At 45.2% G+C, this 16,083-nt stretch overlaps 1 protein-coding gene across 3 annotated transcripts in view; it reads left to right on the top strand.

Moving 5' to 3' along the window:
* The first annotated feature begins 10,877 nt into the window (after positions 1-10,877).
* The window catches only part of HKDC1 (hexokinase domain containing 1), a 54,635-nt gene continuing 49,429 nt past the window's right edge, over positions 10,878-16,083 (top strand). For 2 of the 3 annotated variants that reach the window (XM_035268141.3, XM_002807444.6), the window contains exon 1: positions 10,878-11,044. In XM_035268141.3, the coding sequence (XP_035124032.2) occupies positions 10,982-11,044 (63 nt within the window). In that variant the 5' untranslated portion in view covers positions 10,878-10,981. Of the gene's footprint in view, positions 11,045-15,310; positions 15,421-16,083 lie in introns of all 3 variants that reach the window. The other variant, XM_054242968.2, reaches the window with a different exon arrangement.

Genomic DNA, 16,083 nt, shown 5'->3' with positions numbered 1-16,083 from the left:
TTGGGCTTTCAGCTCTCCTTCCTTGCAGGGAAAGGAGGGCACTGTGGTTAGAAGAGACTAAAGAAAAGATGACAGCATGTGAAGCAAAACAGGAAAAAGAATTGGAGTGGCTCTGGAGAGTTCTCTTCAGTGTGCCCAAAATTGTCACCAAGATAACAGCCTAGGTCTTCCTTCTCTGCAACAAGCTTGATATGTCACTTATCTTTCTTTGTGTGCTTCAGGACCAACTAAATTCCAGGCGTTCATTTCACTAGGTCATGTTGCTTTTGCTGAAAGACAGCTCTTTCCTGTCCTTGCAGTTTTCTCACAGGTTTTGAAGTACTTGCCTGAGAACCCTCCGTGGATTATTGTGGATTCTGCTGAACATAAACATGGGCTGTGGACTGAGCCTTACATACTAATTTCAGCCTATCACTACAGACCTGGTAATTTAATAAAATGTGGTTAGAAAATGACCGACCTGGGAGCCGGGCGCAGTGGCTTGCACCTAATCCCAGCAATTTGGGAGGCCAAAGTGGGCAGATCACCTGAGGTTGGGAGTTCGAGACCAGCCTGACCAACATGGAGAAACCCCGTCTACTAAAAATACAAAACTAGCTGGGTATGGTGGTGCATGCCTCTAATCCCAGTCACTCAGCAGGCTGAGGCAGGAGAATTGCTTGGACCCTGGAGCTGGAGGTTGCGGTGAGCCATGATCATGCCATAGCACTCCAGCCTGGACAAGAGCGAGACTCTGTCTCAAAACAACAATAACAACAACAAAAATCCACTGACTGGGAATAATATCCAATGACCTGTAATGTTTTGTATGTTATATATGTGGAAGAGTATAAATCTGCAAATGAAACTCTTGAAAAGTGACTGTAAATCACAAATATACAAAACTATCATCACAAATCAGAGTCTCTTATGACTCAAAACTGGGAGTCTGTAATTATGCAGTCATTCTGTGTGTGTCTAACTCAAACCTATCAGGATATAATGAAAAGTAGATGTTTACTAAGGGACAGGCAAAGGGATAAGGGAATCATGCTGAGATTTCCCTCCCCAGTTTCAAAGCTTTAAATATATATATTAAAATATTTTTTTAAAGGTTTTGAAGTTCTCCCCTGAGAGTCCTCCATGGATTATCGTGGATTCCACTAAACCTAAACTGTGGAAGAGTGTAAATCCGCAACACTTTGGGAGGCCAAGGCGGGCAGATCGCTTGAGCTCAGAAGTTCCACACCAGCCTGGGTGACATGGCAAAACCCTGTGTCTACAAAAAGAGCAAACGTAAGCCAGGCATGGTGGCGTGCACCTGTAGTCTCAGCTACTCGAGAGGCTAAGGTGGGAGGATCACTTGAGCCCAGAAGGCAGAGGTTGTAGTGAGCTGAGATGGCACCACTGCATTCCAGCCTGGGCCACAGTGCCAGACCCTATCTCAAAAAAAAATAGATAAACCTCTACCTATAGCCTCTCTAGATACTATCATTTTAAAGTTTTCTTATTTTTTTACATTCTTTCTGATTCCTTTTTTTTTCCCTAGCTTGGTTTGATTTCTGCCTTCATTGCTGGAAACTTGTCTTATGTGTCTAGCGATCCTTGGCTGTGTCTATGTTTAAAAGTGAAGAATTAAGCTAATGGAGAGCTCTGTAGGCCTAATGTCTTTGCAGTTTTGATGCAGGTTGCTTGGATGATAAGCTGGCTTTTTAAAATGATTCCCCAAATGTCAGTATCTGTAAGGTTTATTTTATTTTATTTATTTATTTTTGAGACGGAGTTTCGCTCTTGTTACCCAGGCTGGAGTGCAATGGCATGATCTCGGCTCACCGCAACCTCTGCCTCCTGGGTTCAGGCAATTCTCCTGCCTCAGCCTCCTGAGTAGCTGGGATTACAGGCACGCGCCACCATGCCCAGCTAATTTTTTGTATTTTTAGTAGAGACGGGGTTTCGCATGTTGACCAGGATGGTTTTGATCTCTTGACCTCGTGATCTACCCGCCTCGGCCTCCCAAAGTACTGGGATTACAGGCTTGAGCCACCGCGCCTGGCCTTTATTTTATTTTTTGAGTCAGTCCATTGTGTCACCCAGGCTGGAGTGCTGTGGCATGAACTCAGCTCACTACAATCTCTTGCCTCCTGAGTTCCAACAATTCTGCTGTCTCAACCTCCTGAGTAGCTGGGATTACAGGTGTGTACCACCACGCTCAGCTAATTTTTGTATTTTTAGTAGAGACAACCATGTTGGCCAGGATGGTCTTGAACTCCTGACCTCAGGTGATCCCAAAGTGCTAGTGTGAGCCACCACACCCGGCAGTGTCTGTAAGAATTTTAAAACATAAACTTCAAAAAAAAAAGGATAGTTTTAGATTTGCAGAAAAATTGCAAAGATAGTACAAAGAATTTCCATATACCCAACACCCAGTTCCCCCCTTAACATCTTACATTAGTATGGTACACTTGTTATAATTAATTAATGAACCAAGATTGATACATTATTAACTCAAGGCCACAGGTTGTTTGGATCTCCTTTTTTACCCAGTGGCCTTCTCTTCTGGACCCCATCCAAGATACCACGGGACATTTAGTTGGCTCCTTAGACTCCTCTTGGCTGTGACAGTTTCTGAGACTTGCTGTTGATGACCTTGACAGCTTTGAGGAGTACTAGTCATGTATTCTATAGAATATTCCTCAACTGGGATTTGTCTGATGTTTTTCTTATGATTAGACTAGCATTGTGGGTTTTGATAGAAAAGAGCCCAGAGATAAGGTGCCATTCTTACCACCTCATATCATGGATCTGTACTGTCAACTGACTTAACCCTGCTGAAGTTGACCTCGATCACGTGGCTGAGGATATGTGTCAGGTTTCCTCACTGTCATGTTACCCTTTTCTCATTTTCCATACTGAACTCTGGAAAGAGTCACTGTGTACACTATGCTTCACCTTTGAGGGTGGAGTATCTATGTAAATTCCTTCTTCATGGGAGATTGGTCCTTGCTCCCTCACTTATATATTTATTCAATTATTTGTTTATATAAGTACAGACTAATGAAAATGTATACTTTGGGTTATAATCTAATCATACATTATCTTGATCGATTTTTTCTTTTTCTTTTTTTTAACACTCCTGTCAATTTTTTCTAGCTTTAGTTATGAGGAACTCTTTCATTTGGCTCCTGTGTTCCTTTGACACATCCCTATCGTTTGGTGTTTTTTATTGATTACTTCCTTCCTTTCTGGCACTACAAGATGCGCCATCTTGTATAGACCTGGTTCTTTTTTTTTTTTTGTACAATGATGTTAGAAACCAAGATCAGGGCACTAGGTGTGCTTGTTGCTACTGGGTGTCATTGCTTCTAGGGTCTCTCAGCTGACAAAGCAAGGACATATGCATGTGTATACTAAGCTAAATACACGTCTTGAAATATTTATATAAACATATATGTATAGCCATCTATATTCATATGAAGCTAAACATGAGTTTATACTGATGTCCTCAATTCTAATCCAGTGGCATGGATCATTCTAGCCTTCTCCCTAGCTTGAAGCCTCTCACTCCAATAGCAAAAAACCTTCCCCCTACCATCTACTATCCATGTACATAATTGTTTATTTCCAGTATTCTGGTATAGTGGTTTCAGAATTACTAGGCATGCTCTTGCAAGAAGCAACTTTATCAACCAGAATACAGTGCCACATATACTTCCTTTTACTTGTAGTCTTACTACTGTACTAATTTCCAAAGTTTCTTAGGTCAGACTATTTTCCCTCCCCTTCCCCTTCAGTCAGGCTATTTCACACATTTGTGATAGAGTTAGACTTTCTTGTCACAGTCTGTTGCATCACTGACCTCCTAAGTATGTTTTAAATGTATGTATATTAAAGTGCATTCTCTGTGCTGTCAAATTCTGTGGGTTTTGACAAATGTGTCATGTATTCACTGTTACAGTGTCAGACAGAATATTTTCACTGCCCTAAAAATGTCCTTGTGCTTTATTTACTCAGCATCCCCCACCTTTCTGAATCCTTGGCTACTGCCAAGTTACTGTCTCTATAGTTTTCCCTTTTCCATATCTGTAGTTTTTTTGTTTTTTCTCCCTGTGATGGAATCTTGCTCTGTTGCCCAGGCTGGAGTGCAGTGGTGCAACCTCAGCTCACTACAAACTCCACCTACCAGGTTCAAGCGATTCTTGTGCCTCAGTTTCCTGAGTAGCTGGGATTAGAGGTGCTCACCACCATGCCTGGCTAATATTTTTGTATTTTTAATAGAGATGGGGTTTCACCATGTTGACCAGGCTGGTCTCAAACTCCTGACCTCAAATGATCCACCCACCTGGGCCTCCCAAAGTGCTGGGATTACAGGGGTGAGCCACCATGCCTGGCCAAGGTTTTTTTACATAGGTTTTTAACCAGTCTCCTGTTTTGGGCTCTATGTCTTGTCCCCTGGGCCTCTGATTCCTGAGCATTTTTAGAGTTTTACAAATGTCACAGCTCTCTTCTCAGCTAAATCACCCTCTGTGGGCGCTCAGGTTTCAGTGTTTCCTCTGCTAAACAATTACTTCTGTGAGCTTTCTGTCTTCCAGAATTATGTTAAGATCTCTTATCAGTCACTCTTTCCTTTCTCTGTGTCCTTGTAGGTTAATGCTATGTTTAACCAGATCTCTTGTTTGCTTTTAAAAGTTGATTATTTTAAAATAAAGAACTCTTTCACTTTATTTGGCTCCTTTGTTCCTTTGACACATCTCTATCGTTTGGTATTTCTTTTGTGCACTGATGTTGTAATTATGCTGAAAAGTGTTAAAAACCATGTCAACCGTGTTTCCTTGTATGGCTTTTCTTTCCTTGATCTGTGTTTTGCAAATATGACCATTAATGTACAGTCATGATTTAGAAACCGTGTCAGAATTTCTTCATAAGCATTCCCTGTCTTCGGTTGGTAATAAAACTGTAAAAATCGGTGAACACTTCCATTTTATTTGTGGTTGTTTCCATAGAGACACCGTTGTAACTGTTACCACTGGCAGTGTTTGGAAGTTTGCTCTCTCTCACACAGTTTCTTTTCTTTGAGACAGAGTTTTGCTCTTGTTGCCCAGGCTGGAATGCAATGATGTGATCTCAGCTCACCATAACCTCTGCCTCCCGGGTTCAAGCAGATCTCCCACCTCAGCCTCCCGAGTAGCTGGGATTACAGGCATATGCCACCATGCCTGGCTAATTTTTTGTATTTTAAGTAAAGATGGGGTTTCTCCATGTTGGTCAGGCTGGTCTTGAACTCCTGACCTCAAGTCATCCACCTGCCTCAGTTTCCCAAAGTGCTGGGATTACAGGTGTGAGCCACTGCGTCCAGCCCAGTTTCTCATTCTTCTGTAGCAAGTGGAGTGCCAGCAGGTCAGACTGATTTATGTTATGACAACTTAACTTTGGCCTTACCCCTAAAAAAAACACATGGCAGAATTCAGCTGTTTTCCTTCATGATAGGAATAGAATTTCCATAAAATTCCCAACTGTTCCTATAATTCCAGTAAATGGAACAGGTACCTTCTAATGTTATATGATCATGGATTACTGAGTGTACTGAAAGGTCTGCACACATTTTCTTTCCCAAGAGACCAAGTGGGTTGAACTGAAGAGGGGTCCCTAGCCAAGAAACGGCTGAGCTTCAGGAAATGCTTTTAGTGTGCAGGCCACATGCCTTCCTGTGTGTGACCTAACTGATTTACTTTCTTTCTTATAGTGACCACTGACATAGCTATGAAGCTTTTACAGATATGAATATAGACAAGGACCTTCACCTTCAGTAAAAAAAAGCCAAAGTGGGATGCCAGGGCCTGTGTAATTTCCACTGTGCTGCCTGGACCGTAGGGTTAGTTTTCCAGCTGAGGGACGTGTTTCCTTGTGCTTTATTTCCAGCCTAGCAGGTGTAGCACAGCGGGCAAGCGAGAACTCTGGAGCTAGACTGCCGGCGTCCCAATCTCAATTCCCCCACATCCCAGCTGGGCTCTGTGCCTCTGTTTCTCCATCTGTAAAACAGGGAGAATGATAGTTACTATTAAATTACTATTATAAGACACCTAGTAAAACCCATGGAAGTGTTTGCTAAATAAATGGGTAAATTTTTTTTTTCCTGAGAGGGACTTTCACTCTTCTTGCCCAGGCTGGAGTGCAATGGCTCAATCTCAGATCACCACAACCTCCACCTCCTGGGTTCAAGTGATTCTCCTGCCTCAGCCTCCTGAGTAGCTGGGATTACAAGCATGCGCCACTATGCCTGGCTAATTTTTTTGTATTTTTAGTAGAGATGGGGTTTCTCCCTGTTGGCCAGGCTAGTCTGAAACTTCTGATCTCAGGGGATCCGCCCGCCTCAGCCTCCCACAGTGCTGGGATTACAGGCGTGAGCCACCGCACCTGGCTAAATAGGTAAATTTTTACTGGACTTCTAGTCCTCCCACCAAACTCAGTAAGGAAAACAGTATCTTTGGGCCTTGCCAAAAGGGGCCATGTAGATTAAAGGGGAGCTCTATGAAACAGAGTTGTGCCTAGAGATGGGAGAATTTCCCTTCTTACATGGAAGATTTGGGCCAGATGTGTGATACACTGTAACTGAAATGTCGCTTGTCCCTGTCTGCCCTCAAATGGGTGTTCTTAAGCAAAATCCAAGTACTTATAAGATTTGAATAGCCAATAGAGCTTTAGTAAGGGTGAAAAATCCCAAGACTTGAATTGGTGTAATCAGATGAGGAATGGTAAAATAACCTAATTATTTTGTCTTGATTCTATAAAGTGAGGGGGCTGAGCTAGATGACTCCAAACGCATGTGATCTCTGTAATCATTAAACTTCCTGGTTTAGTCACCTTAGTCAGCCCTGGAATGTAGATGCTAATGTGCTCAGATTAAAAATGGAACGATGCAATAGATGAAAATCCTCCCGTGTCATTTGTCAGATTAAAACCCAAGGGCTGCCTATCTGACTCATAAGCAACCGTGAAATTGCAGAGATCTTTGGCTATGGTTTGTGACCTTTTGTCCACTGGCCACTGTAACCTCTTATACCTATGTTGAACAAACCAATGACAGTTGGTGCACACTGCACTGAGGAGGGTACTTTTTTTTTTTTGAGATGGAGTCTTGCTCTATCTCCCAGGCTGGAGTGCAGTGGCATGATCTTGGCTCACTGCAACCTCCCCCTCCTGGGTTCAAGCAATTCTCCTACCTCAGCCTCCTAAGTAGCTGGGATTACAGGCACGCACCACCATGCCTGGCTAATTTTTGTATTTTTTTAGTAGAGACAGGGTTTTGCCATGTTGGCCAGGCTGGTCTTAAACTCCTGACCCCAGGTGATCCACCTACCTTGGCCTCCCAAAATGCTGAGATTATAGTCCTGAGCCACTGCGCCTGGCCAAGTTATTTTTTTTGTTTTGTTTTGTTTCATTTTGAGACAAAGCCTCACTCTGTCTCCCAGGCTGGAGTGCAGTGGTGTGATCGCGGCTCACTGCAAACTCCACCTCCCAGGTTCAAGCGATTCTCCTACCTCATCCTCCCAAGTAGCTGGGATTGCAGGTGCCCACGACCACGCCCAGCTAATTTGTGCATTTTTAGTAGAGACAGGGTTTCACCACATTGGCCAAGCTGGTCTAGAAGTCCTGACATTGGACGATCCGCCCACCTCAGCCTCCCAAAGTGCGGGGATTACAGGCATGAGCCACCTTGCCTGGCCCAGCTTACTTTTTAAATGGGAGAATTAAATGCTGGGTGTGGTTATCCAAGCCTGTAGTCCCAGCTACTCAGGAGGCTTAAACTAGAGGATCACTTGAGACCAGGAGTTCGAATCCAGCCTGGGCAATGTAGCGAGACTGTTTCTGAAATTAAAAAAATAGTGGGGGATAAATAATTGACAGATGACCTTCACAGGATGTTATCCTCAGCCAGGGTGGGCTAGGGCATAGCATGCCCATTTCAGAATACCGACAATTCCACCTGATTTGGGGAACTGAATGGTTTGGGGAACGAAAGGTTAATCTTTGTTTTCTTGTGTAATAAAGGAGCAAGCTAGAAGTCATAGTCTGAAGGTAAATGGACTGAAAAGGATGGGGATTCTCAATCTGGGAGACAGTTTTAATATGTTTATATCAATATGAAAAAAGCATCTGGAGTAATTTTAACCGAGTTGCCTCTGCATTGTGGGCTTGGAGTAATTTTAACCGAGTTGCCTCTGCATTGTGGGCTTAAGTGAGACCTGATGGATGGTCCACATGGCAATGGGTAGGGAGTATTGATTGGAGAGTCAGTGGCTTCTGAAGAGGTGGCTATTGAAGGTTCCCTCGCTAGGCAATCATTCAGCAATTGTTTTGATTGATGAGATTGTGCAATAGAAAAGCAAACAAAGCTGAGCTGTCAAGTTGACCAGAAAACATACGTCTCCCGGCAGAGGCCCCTTGTAATGAGAAGCAGGTGCCATGTAGAAGGGAGAAACATCAGGGTGTCCAGCAGACCTATGTGAACATCTTGTCAGTTGCTAATTTTAGGGAGCATTTGATTAGTGTTTGGGACATTATAGTCAGGAATGTCTTCATTTGCCTTTTCCCTCTACTGGGAACACCCTGTTGACATGATTGACTTGATATCTCTGTATTTAGTTTTCCAAGTATGTAGTTGAAATTCTTAACAACTGCCAGATGCATTGGCTCACGCCTGTAATCCCAGCACTTTAGGAGGCCAAGGCAGGTGGATCACTTGAGGTCAGGAGTTCCAGACAGGCCTGGCCAACATGGTGAAATCCCATCTCTACTAAAAATACAAAAATTAGCCAGGCGTGGCGGTGTGTGCCTGTAATCCCAGTTACTTGGGAAGCTGAGGCAGCAGAATTGCTTGAACCCAGGAGGTGGAGGTTGCAGTGAGCCGAGATCAAGCCACTGTACTCTAGCCTGGGCAACAGAGTAAAGCTGTGTCAAAAAAAGAAAAAGAAAAAGAAATTCTTAATAACCCAACAGAATGCTGCTGCTGCTAATAGTTACCAATTGGATGTCTACTGAGTATCTATTGCGTGAAGAAAGCAGAGATGGAGAGCTAATGTCATGTATTAAGAGCTGGGCCCTGGGATCAAACTCCTAGGATTGACCCCTCACTGTCCTGTTTACGGCTTTGGCATCACCTAACCTTCCTGGGCCTCAGTTTTCTCATTTATAAAATGAGAATGGGCCAGGCTTGGTGGCTCACACCTGTAATTCCAACACTTTGAGAGGGTGAGGAGTGTAAATCACTTGAGCCCAGGAGTTCAAGACCAGCCTGGACAACATGACTACCCCATCTCTACAAAAATACAAAAATTAGCCAGGGATGGTGGCGCACACCTGTAGTCCCAGCTACCCTGGGGAGTGAGGTGGGAGGATCACCTGAGCCCAGAAGGTTGAGGCTGCAGCGAGTCATCATTCTACCACTGCATTCCAACCTGGGGGACAGATGATCCCCTGTTTAAAAAGTAATAATAATAATAATAATAATAATAAAAACAAAATGGGATTGGTAAGCGCACCACCCATGTTAGCTGCTGTTAACACTGCTGTTGTTGGTTTCACTGATCCAGTCACTGACTGTGGAAAGGGTGCGAGGCTGATTGTACCCCGTATTGGCTGCTTTCTGGGTCCTTCTCACACCAAGTGTAATGAGTGAGAAGTGAGGGAATAAAACATCTGAGTGGCCTGAGACATTTCCTTTTTTTTTTTTTGAGATGGAGTTTTGCTCTTGTCGTCTAGGCTGGAGTGCAATGACGCGAACTTGGCTCACTGCAATCTTTGCCTCTTAGGTTCAAGGGATTCTCCTGCCTCAGCCTCCTGAGTAACTGGGATTACAGGTACCTACCGCCACACCCAGCTAAGTATTTTATATTTTTAGTAGAAACAGGGTTTCATCATGTTGGCTAGCTGGGTTTCGAATTCCTGACCTCAGGTAATCAGGTGATCCACCAGCCTCAGCCTCCCACAGTGCTGAGATTACAGGCATGAGCCACCACGCCCGCCAGCCTGAGACATTTCTTATCTGTGACTTCCTTCTCTGCAGCAGTGATTCCTAGTGAGTACTGGTGACTTCAGTTCACCCTTTCTCAGGCCTATTTTTTCCTGGGTCACTACCTGTGAAATAAAGGTTTTCTGGTTTAACATTGTGAATAGGTAAACATTTATTGATAATTTTCTGTTAACCATGGGCTACTAGTTAAGATATCTGATCTGTCACATATGGAAGAATCTGCCCCAACATTATTGAAATCCCCTTGACCAGGACGATGTTTATTTTAGTTAGGATGGTGATTCTGAGAAGCAGGGGGTCACAGAGTTATGCCACCGGCATAAAAAGACTAGAGAGAAAAGCCTGGGACTGGAAATTTGCAGAGCAGCTCTAATGGTTGAAAACTGGCTTTGTTAATGAGCCGGGTGTGGTGGCACATAACTGTAATCCCAGCTACTTGGGAGGCTGAGGTAGGAGAATCACTTGAACCTGGGAGGTGGAGGTTGCAGTGAGCCAGGATTGTTCCATTGTACTCCAGCCTGGGCGACAGAATGAGACTCAGTCTCCAAAAAAAAAAAAAAAAAGAAAGAAAGTTGGCTTTGTTTAGTGCCCAACTTCTCAGAAGATTTTCCTCGGCTGAGTGGGTCTGGCGGTGCCCTGGCTTGAGATGGTTGCTTAGCAATGAGATTTCGTGGCACCTGATTCTCAAGTCATCAAGCAACCCATCAATTCCCTGCTTCCCCTTCCACTAATCCTCAGCTACCACCCAGAGCCTTCTATTAAACAATCGACTGTGTGCCGGAGGGAGGGACCAAAGGGTGGAGGGGGTGAAGTTTAATCATTGAACCAAGCCGGCTGGAGGTATTTACTCCGCAGCACCTTGCTCCCCAGGAGGTCTGCCAGTCTGGACTGGAAGCGAGCAGCACTCCAGAGTCGTGGGAGTGAACCCTCCACAGGAATCTCTGCCCATCTCAGGAGAAACCAAACTTGAGGAAAATGTTTGCAGTCCACTTGATGGCATTTTACTTCAGCAAGCTGAAGGAGGATCAGATCAAGAAGGTAAGGAGGACCCATGAAGCTAAGAGATGCCCGGCTCCTTCCTCACAGATAGAACTGATTCCCTTTAAAAAAAAATCAGAAGAGAGTTAAGAGAGTTTATTAGAAAAGTTACTTGGAGCATATGACCAGTAAAAGACTCACTGAGGAAGAGGAAGTAATTCTCCCACACTCCTGGGCATTCCATTACTGTCCTGAACCTTACATTTCACTCGGAACTTCCTGGCAGATATTGGATGTGGAAGGGGGTGAGGAGAGTCTTTGGAAAGCTTGAAGAGGATGGTGTTTGCTGTAGGGGATCTTTGTTCAGAAAGGCCACAAAGTCGAGGAGAATCATTTTCAAAGAAGCTTTAAAAGTTATTGTAGCAGATCTGTTTATTTTTGTATTTGAAAGCATATAAATGTGGGCAGCAAGAGAGTGTGAGTTGTAATAGAGAGTAATTGAAATATCTATTATTGGCATCTGCTGTTTGCCAAGGGTACACTATTCATGGTGCGCATTATTTTGTCACTTTGCTCAGGGAACTTGCCTACAAAATTAATTCCAAGGTGGGCTAGTTAAAGGTTGCCAAGGGTCAACGGGCAGGGGTGGGGGGGACCAGGGTTCTTTCCAGGCAGCTGAAATGAGCCCCATCTGCTACTCTGGCCACACCAGCTGGCTGTCAGGACCCTGGGCAAAAAACACCTCTCAATGTGCGGATGACAGAAGTCCTCCTAGTAGGAGGACTTAGCCAAGGACACTAAGTATTTAGGATGGAACAAGGATTAAGCCCAAATTGACTAACTTCTCCTTCAATGCCCTTTCTGTCGTGCCATGATGCTTTCCTGCTTTTCAAAATGAGAAAGAAAACTGGGTGCGGTAGCTCACGCACTCTGGGAGGCTGAGATGGGCAGATTGAGGCCAGGAGTTTGAGACCAGCCTGGGCAACGTTGGAGGAACCCCGTCTCTACAAAAAATGTAAAAATTAGCTGGACATGGTGGTGCGTGCCTGCAGTCCCAACTATTCAGGAGACTGAAGTGGGAGGATGGCTTGAGCCTGGGAGATTGCACCACTGCCCTCCAGCTTGGGTGACAGAGTGAGACCCTGTCTAAAAAAAAAAAAAAAAAAAAAGGAAAAGAAAAAACAGGCCAGGCATGGTGGCTCATGCCTGTAATCCCAGTACTTTGGGAGACTGAGGTGGGTAGATCACCTGAGGTCAGGAATTCAAGAACAGCCAGGCCAACATGGTGAAACCCCCTCTACTAAAAATACAAAAATTAGCCAGGAGTGGTAGAGTGCACCTGTAAGCCCAGCTACTGGGGAGGCTGAGACCGGAGAATTACTTAAACCTGGAAGGCGGAGGTTGCAGTGAGCTGAGATTCTGCCATTGCATTCCAGCCTGGGTAACAGAGTGAGACTCTGTTTCAAAAAAAAAAAAAGAAAGAGAGAGAGAGGAAGTGTGGCTTAACTCTCACTAAATTCTATTCATTAGAGAGTTGAGTTAGAGATGGTAGCAAATTTAAAAATATTGTAAAGCAATCACTTGTTGATGAGATTCACAGAGCCCTCTACTGGCTACTTAAGGAGGTGCTGCCTAGGAATCCACTTTCGTTACCCGCTTAGCAAAGGCGCAACTTGCGTGGTATCTCTTCCACCCCCAAGGGGGAATCTTTGCAACACTGAAACGTTTGCTTCTGCAAATCTATATCATTTCCTTGGGCCCCTTTGTGTTGGTTAACCTTTTGTACCCTGGGATCAGGCGGGACATGTTTGTCCACCAGCCCAGGTGCATGCTCGGCAGCACCCTGTGATGGGAAACACAGCCTCTGCTGATGGGCTCCAGGTCCTTCTGACAAAGCCTGATCATCAAAGGAAGGATGATCAGCCTTTGTCAATTCCTGGAGTTGACCTCCCTCTCCCTGTGGGAGGTGAGGAAGTTGGAAGCACTTTTACAGCCACCTTAAGCAAGTGCCCCAGGAAATCTCTGGGGTAGTGCGGGAGGCTGGTTTATGGCTACTGGGCTGAGTCATGGTTCTCAGAACACTTCTCCCAGCACATGGTGGAAACACACCTGGTCAAAAGGTACAGCTCTTCTCTCTGTGGTCAGGCAGTGAGTCCCCTTCTTATCTCTGTGCTTCCTGTCTCTAGGATTGTCCAGATCCTGGGCCAGACTTGCCTGCAAGGGTTACTACTGAGACCCTGAAACGATTTCTAAAAATCTCCCCATACCAGCACTGAAACAAACACAAAACAACATGAAAAAAAGAAAAGAGAAACCACTTTGACAGCTTCTTTTCCAATTCAATAGATTGACGTTATTTGACGTATTGATAGCACCAGGCCAGTCCTGGTCACTGACCTGCAGATTGTCCAGCCACAGAACTGGGAGGTTTTACAGCTCTGTATGTCAACATTACAAAAGTGGAAATGCTGCTTGTAATTCCCCCTTTGATTTACTTTTAATCTCAAACACTTTCATATATGCGGGTGGAAGGCTTCTTAGTTTGTCTTCGTGCTGTATTAGTTCTGTTTAGAAGGTCCATACAGTTCCGAACTGCCTCCCTCACTGTTACAGCATAACCACTTACGTAGATTTCTTCATTGTCCTCATAATTATCCCTGCAATGTCTTCCTGCTATCCAATCAAGTGGATATGCCAGAATGTATTTAACTTTTCCCTCTTGTTGAACATTTGGATACTTTAAAAACATTTTTAAGAATTAAGATATTAGGCTGGACGAGGTAGCTCATGCCTGTAATCCCAGTATTTTGGGAGGCTGAGGCAGGATGATCACTTGCGTCCTGGAGTTTGAGACCAGCCTGGACAACAGAGAGAGAACATGTCTCTACAAAAAATACAAAAATTAGCTGGGTCCCAGCTACCTGAGAGGCTGAGGTGGCAGGATCACTTGAGCCTGGGAGGTTGAGGCTGCATACAGTAAGCTGTGATTGCACCACTGTACTCCAGCCTGGGAAGCAGAGCAAGACCCTGTCTCAAAATAAAATAAAATAAAATAAAATAAAATAAGTATTGTTATGATAAACCTTGGTAGATTTTTTTTTTTGAGACAGAGTCTTGTTCTTGTTGCCCAGGCTGGAGTACAATGGCACAATCTCGGCTCACTGCAACCTCTGCCTCCTGGGTTCAAGCAATTCTCCTGCCTCAGCCGCCCCAGTAGCTGGGATTACAGGCGCTGGCCACCACACCTGGCTAATTTTTGCATCTTTAGTAGAAGTGGGGTTTCAGCACGTTGGCCAGGCTGGTCTCAAACTCCTGACATCAGGTGATCTACCTGCCTCAGCCTCCCAAAGTGCTGGAATTACAGGCGTGAGCTACCACTCCCGGCCTTGGTAGAGATTTATGATTCTCCATAGTCAGGATTCTTTCCTAAGAATAGTTTCCGGAAATGAAAGCCCTGGGTCAAAGAGCAGAATCTTTTTATGACTCTTGATTCATAATGTGAGACCTTTGGACTAGATGACCTCTAAGGCCCCTCCAGTTCCCACCTGCTGTAATTCAGCAGCTCTGAGTCTTGAATGTCTGAATTTGCTCTAACTGAAACGCACTGCTGCTTGGCTTTCTTGCTTAGAAGATGTCTCCCGTGCTGGCGTGTGCGTCTCTCCGAGAGAGGGCCTGGTTTCCGCAGCTCGAGTGCTCTCCTTTAGTGCCTGGGACGCTTGTCCCTGGTTGCATAAGCCCCACGTGACTTGTTTATTGTTCCAACATATGTCTCGCTTTTCCCTTCTAACAACTGTACCTGGTGCTGTGGGAGATACAGAAAATCAGGAAGCAACGGTTGCCGAGTTGACATTCTTTCTGTCACGACCTTGACTTACTGAAAGAGCAGCAGCAAACCAAAGCGCTCGATGACTGAATTAAACCCCGGCTCGCAAATGACCCCAGCTGGGCCTCAAAAAACAGGACTTAACGCAGAAGGAATGGGATTTTGTGGATTTTTTTTTACACTGTGAGGCTAAGCAAAAACCATCAGTAGGTTCAGGGGCACCCCGGCCCCTTTGGGTAGGAAAGAATCACGTTTGGTTCCCACGTAGAGCATCCCGCCCCTCCCCAGCCCCAATTACTTGGGTCAAGTCCTTTGCATCCAGTTTTCTCAGTTTGTGTGTGGCGGTGCCAACCAATTAGTCATAAACAGCCCTGGGGGAGCCGGAAGCCCTTAATGAAGCCTGACCTGGTTCCATCCTGTTTTCTCAAATATGTTGGAAGCTCAATTGTCCTCTTCTGCTAATGGCTCTCTGATGATTTTCTGCTCTTTTTCTGGCCCCCTAGTCCCTGGAGCCACAGGACCATTTCAGTGGCTTGGATCTCTTCACTGTCACGGTGCTGAGCTGGGTGCTGGCCTCTGGGGCCTGGCTGATGGCCCCTGTCCTATCGTGAAGGTGATGAGAGCCCTGTGCATTTAGTATAATTTGTCTGTTGGGTTTATGCATCCCCCACAGAGCTGTGAGCCAAAGCCAGGCCGGGTAGGCGAGGGGTCTAGAGACTGCTACAGTCCCACACAGCCGGAGCTCTGCCTCTTATGAGAGGCTCTGAGCCCTCTCCCCTCACCTCTCACTTGGGGACAAGAACTTTGGCCTTACCTGGCTGCCTCAAAGGGATGCTGTGGTGATGAGAAGAGGTGACATACATGAACCCCCTTTGTAGACCATAGCATGTGTTCTTCACCCTGGATAAAATGCCCTTTCACCGGGAATGTGCCTGGGACAGAGCCTTGTTGTGAACTGGAGGGTGGAGAGTGCTCAGTGTAGAAAACAGGGCTGGTAAGGATGGGGGCATGTGCCCTTGTTCTCTCCCCTGCCACCATCAATCATCCATCCCATTGAGCCCGGGGCTCCAGACTGCCACCACCGATTGATTAGCGTTAATTAGTGTGAGGGAGGAAGCTTTGCTGCCATCCCTAATGTGACATATTACCATCAAGTGGACTGAGTATAGCCACAGTGATTTGTATAACTGCCCTCCTTTGGGGTAGTGGTCCTCAGCCCCAGCTTTCTGGTAACATGAGTGACATCCACTCATTTTCAATAGCAATTTCAGCTGAC

Source organism: Callithrix jacchus, chromosome 12 (genome assembly GCF_049354715.1).
Source record: "Callithrix jacchus isolate 240 chromosome 12, calJac240_pri, whole genome shotgun sequence".
Classification (NCBI taxonomy): Eukaryota; Metazoa; Chordata; class Mammalia; order Primates; family Cebidae; genus Callithrix; species Callithrix jacchus.
This window is presented reverse-complemented; position numbering and strand designations above follow the sequence as displayed.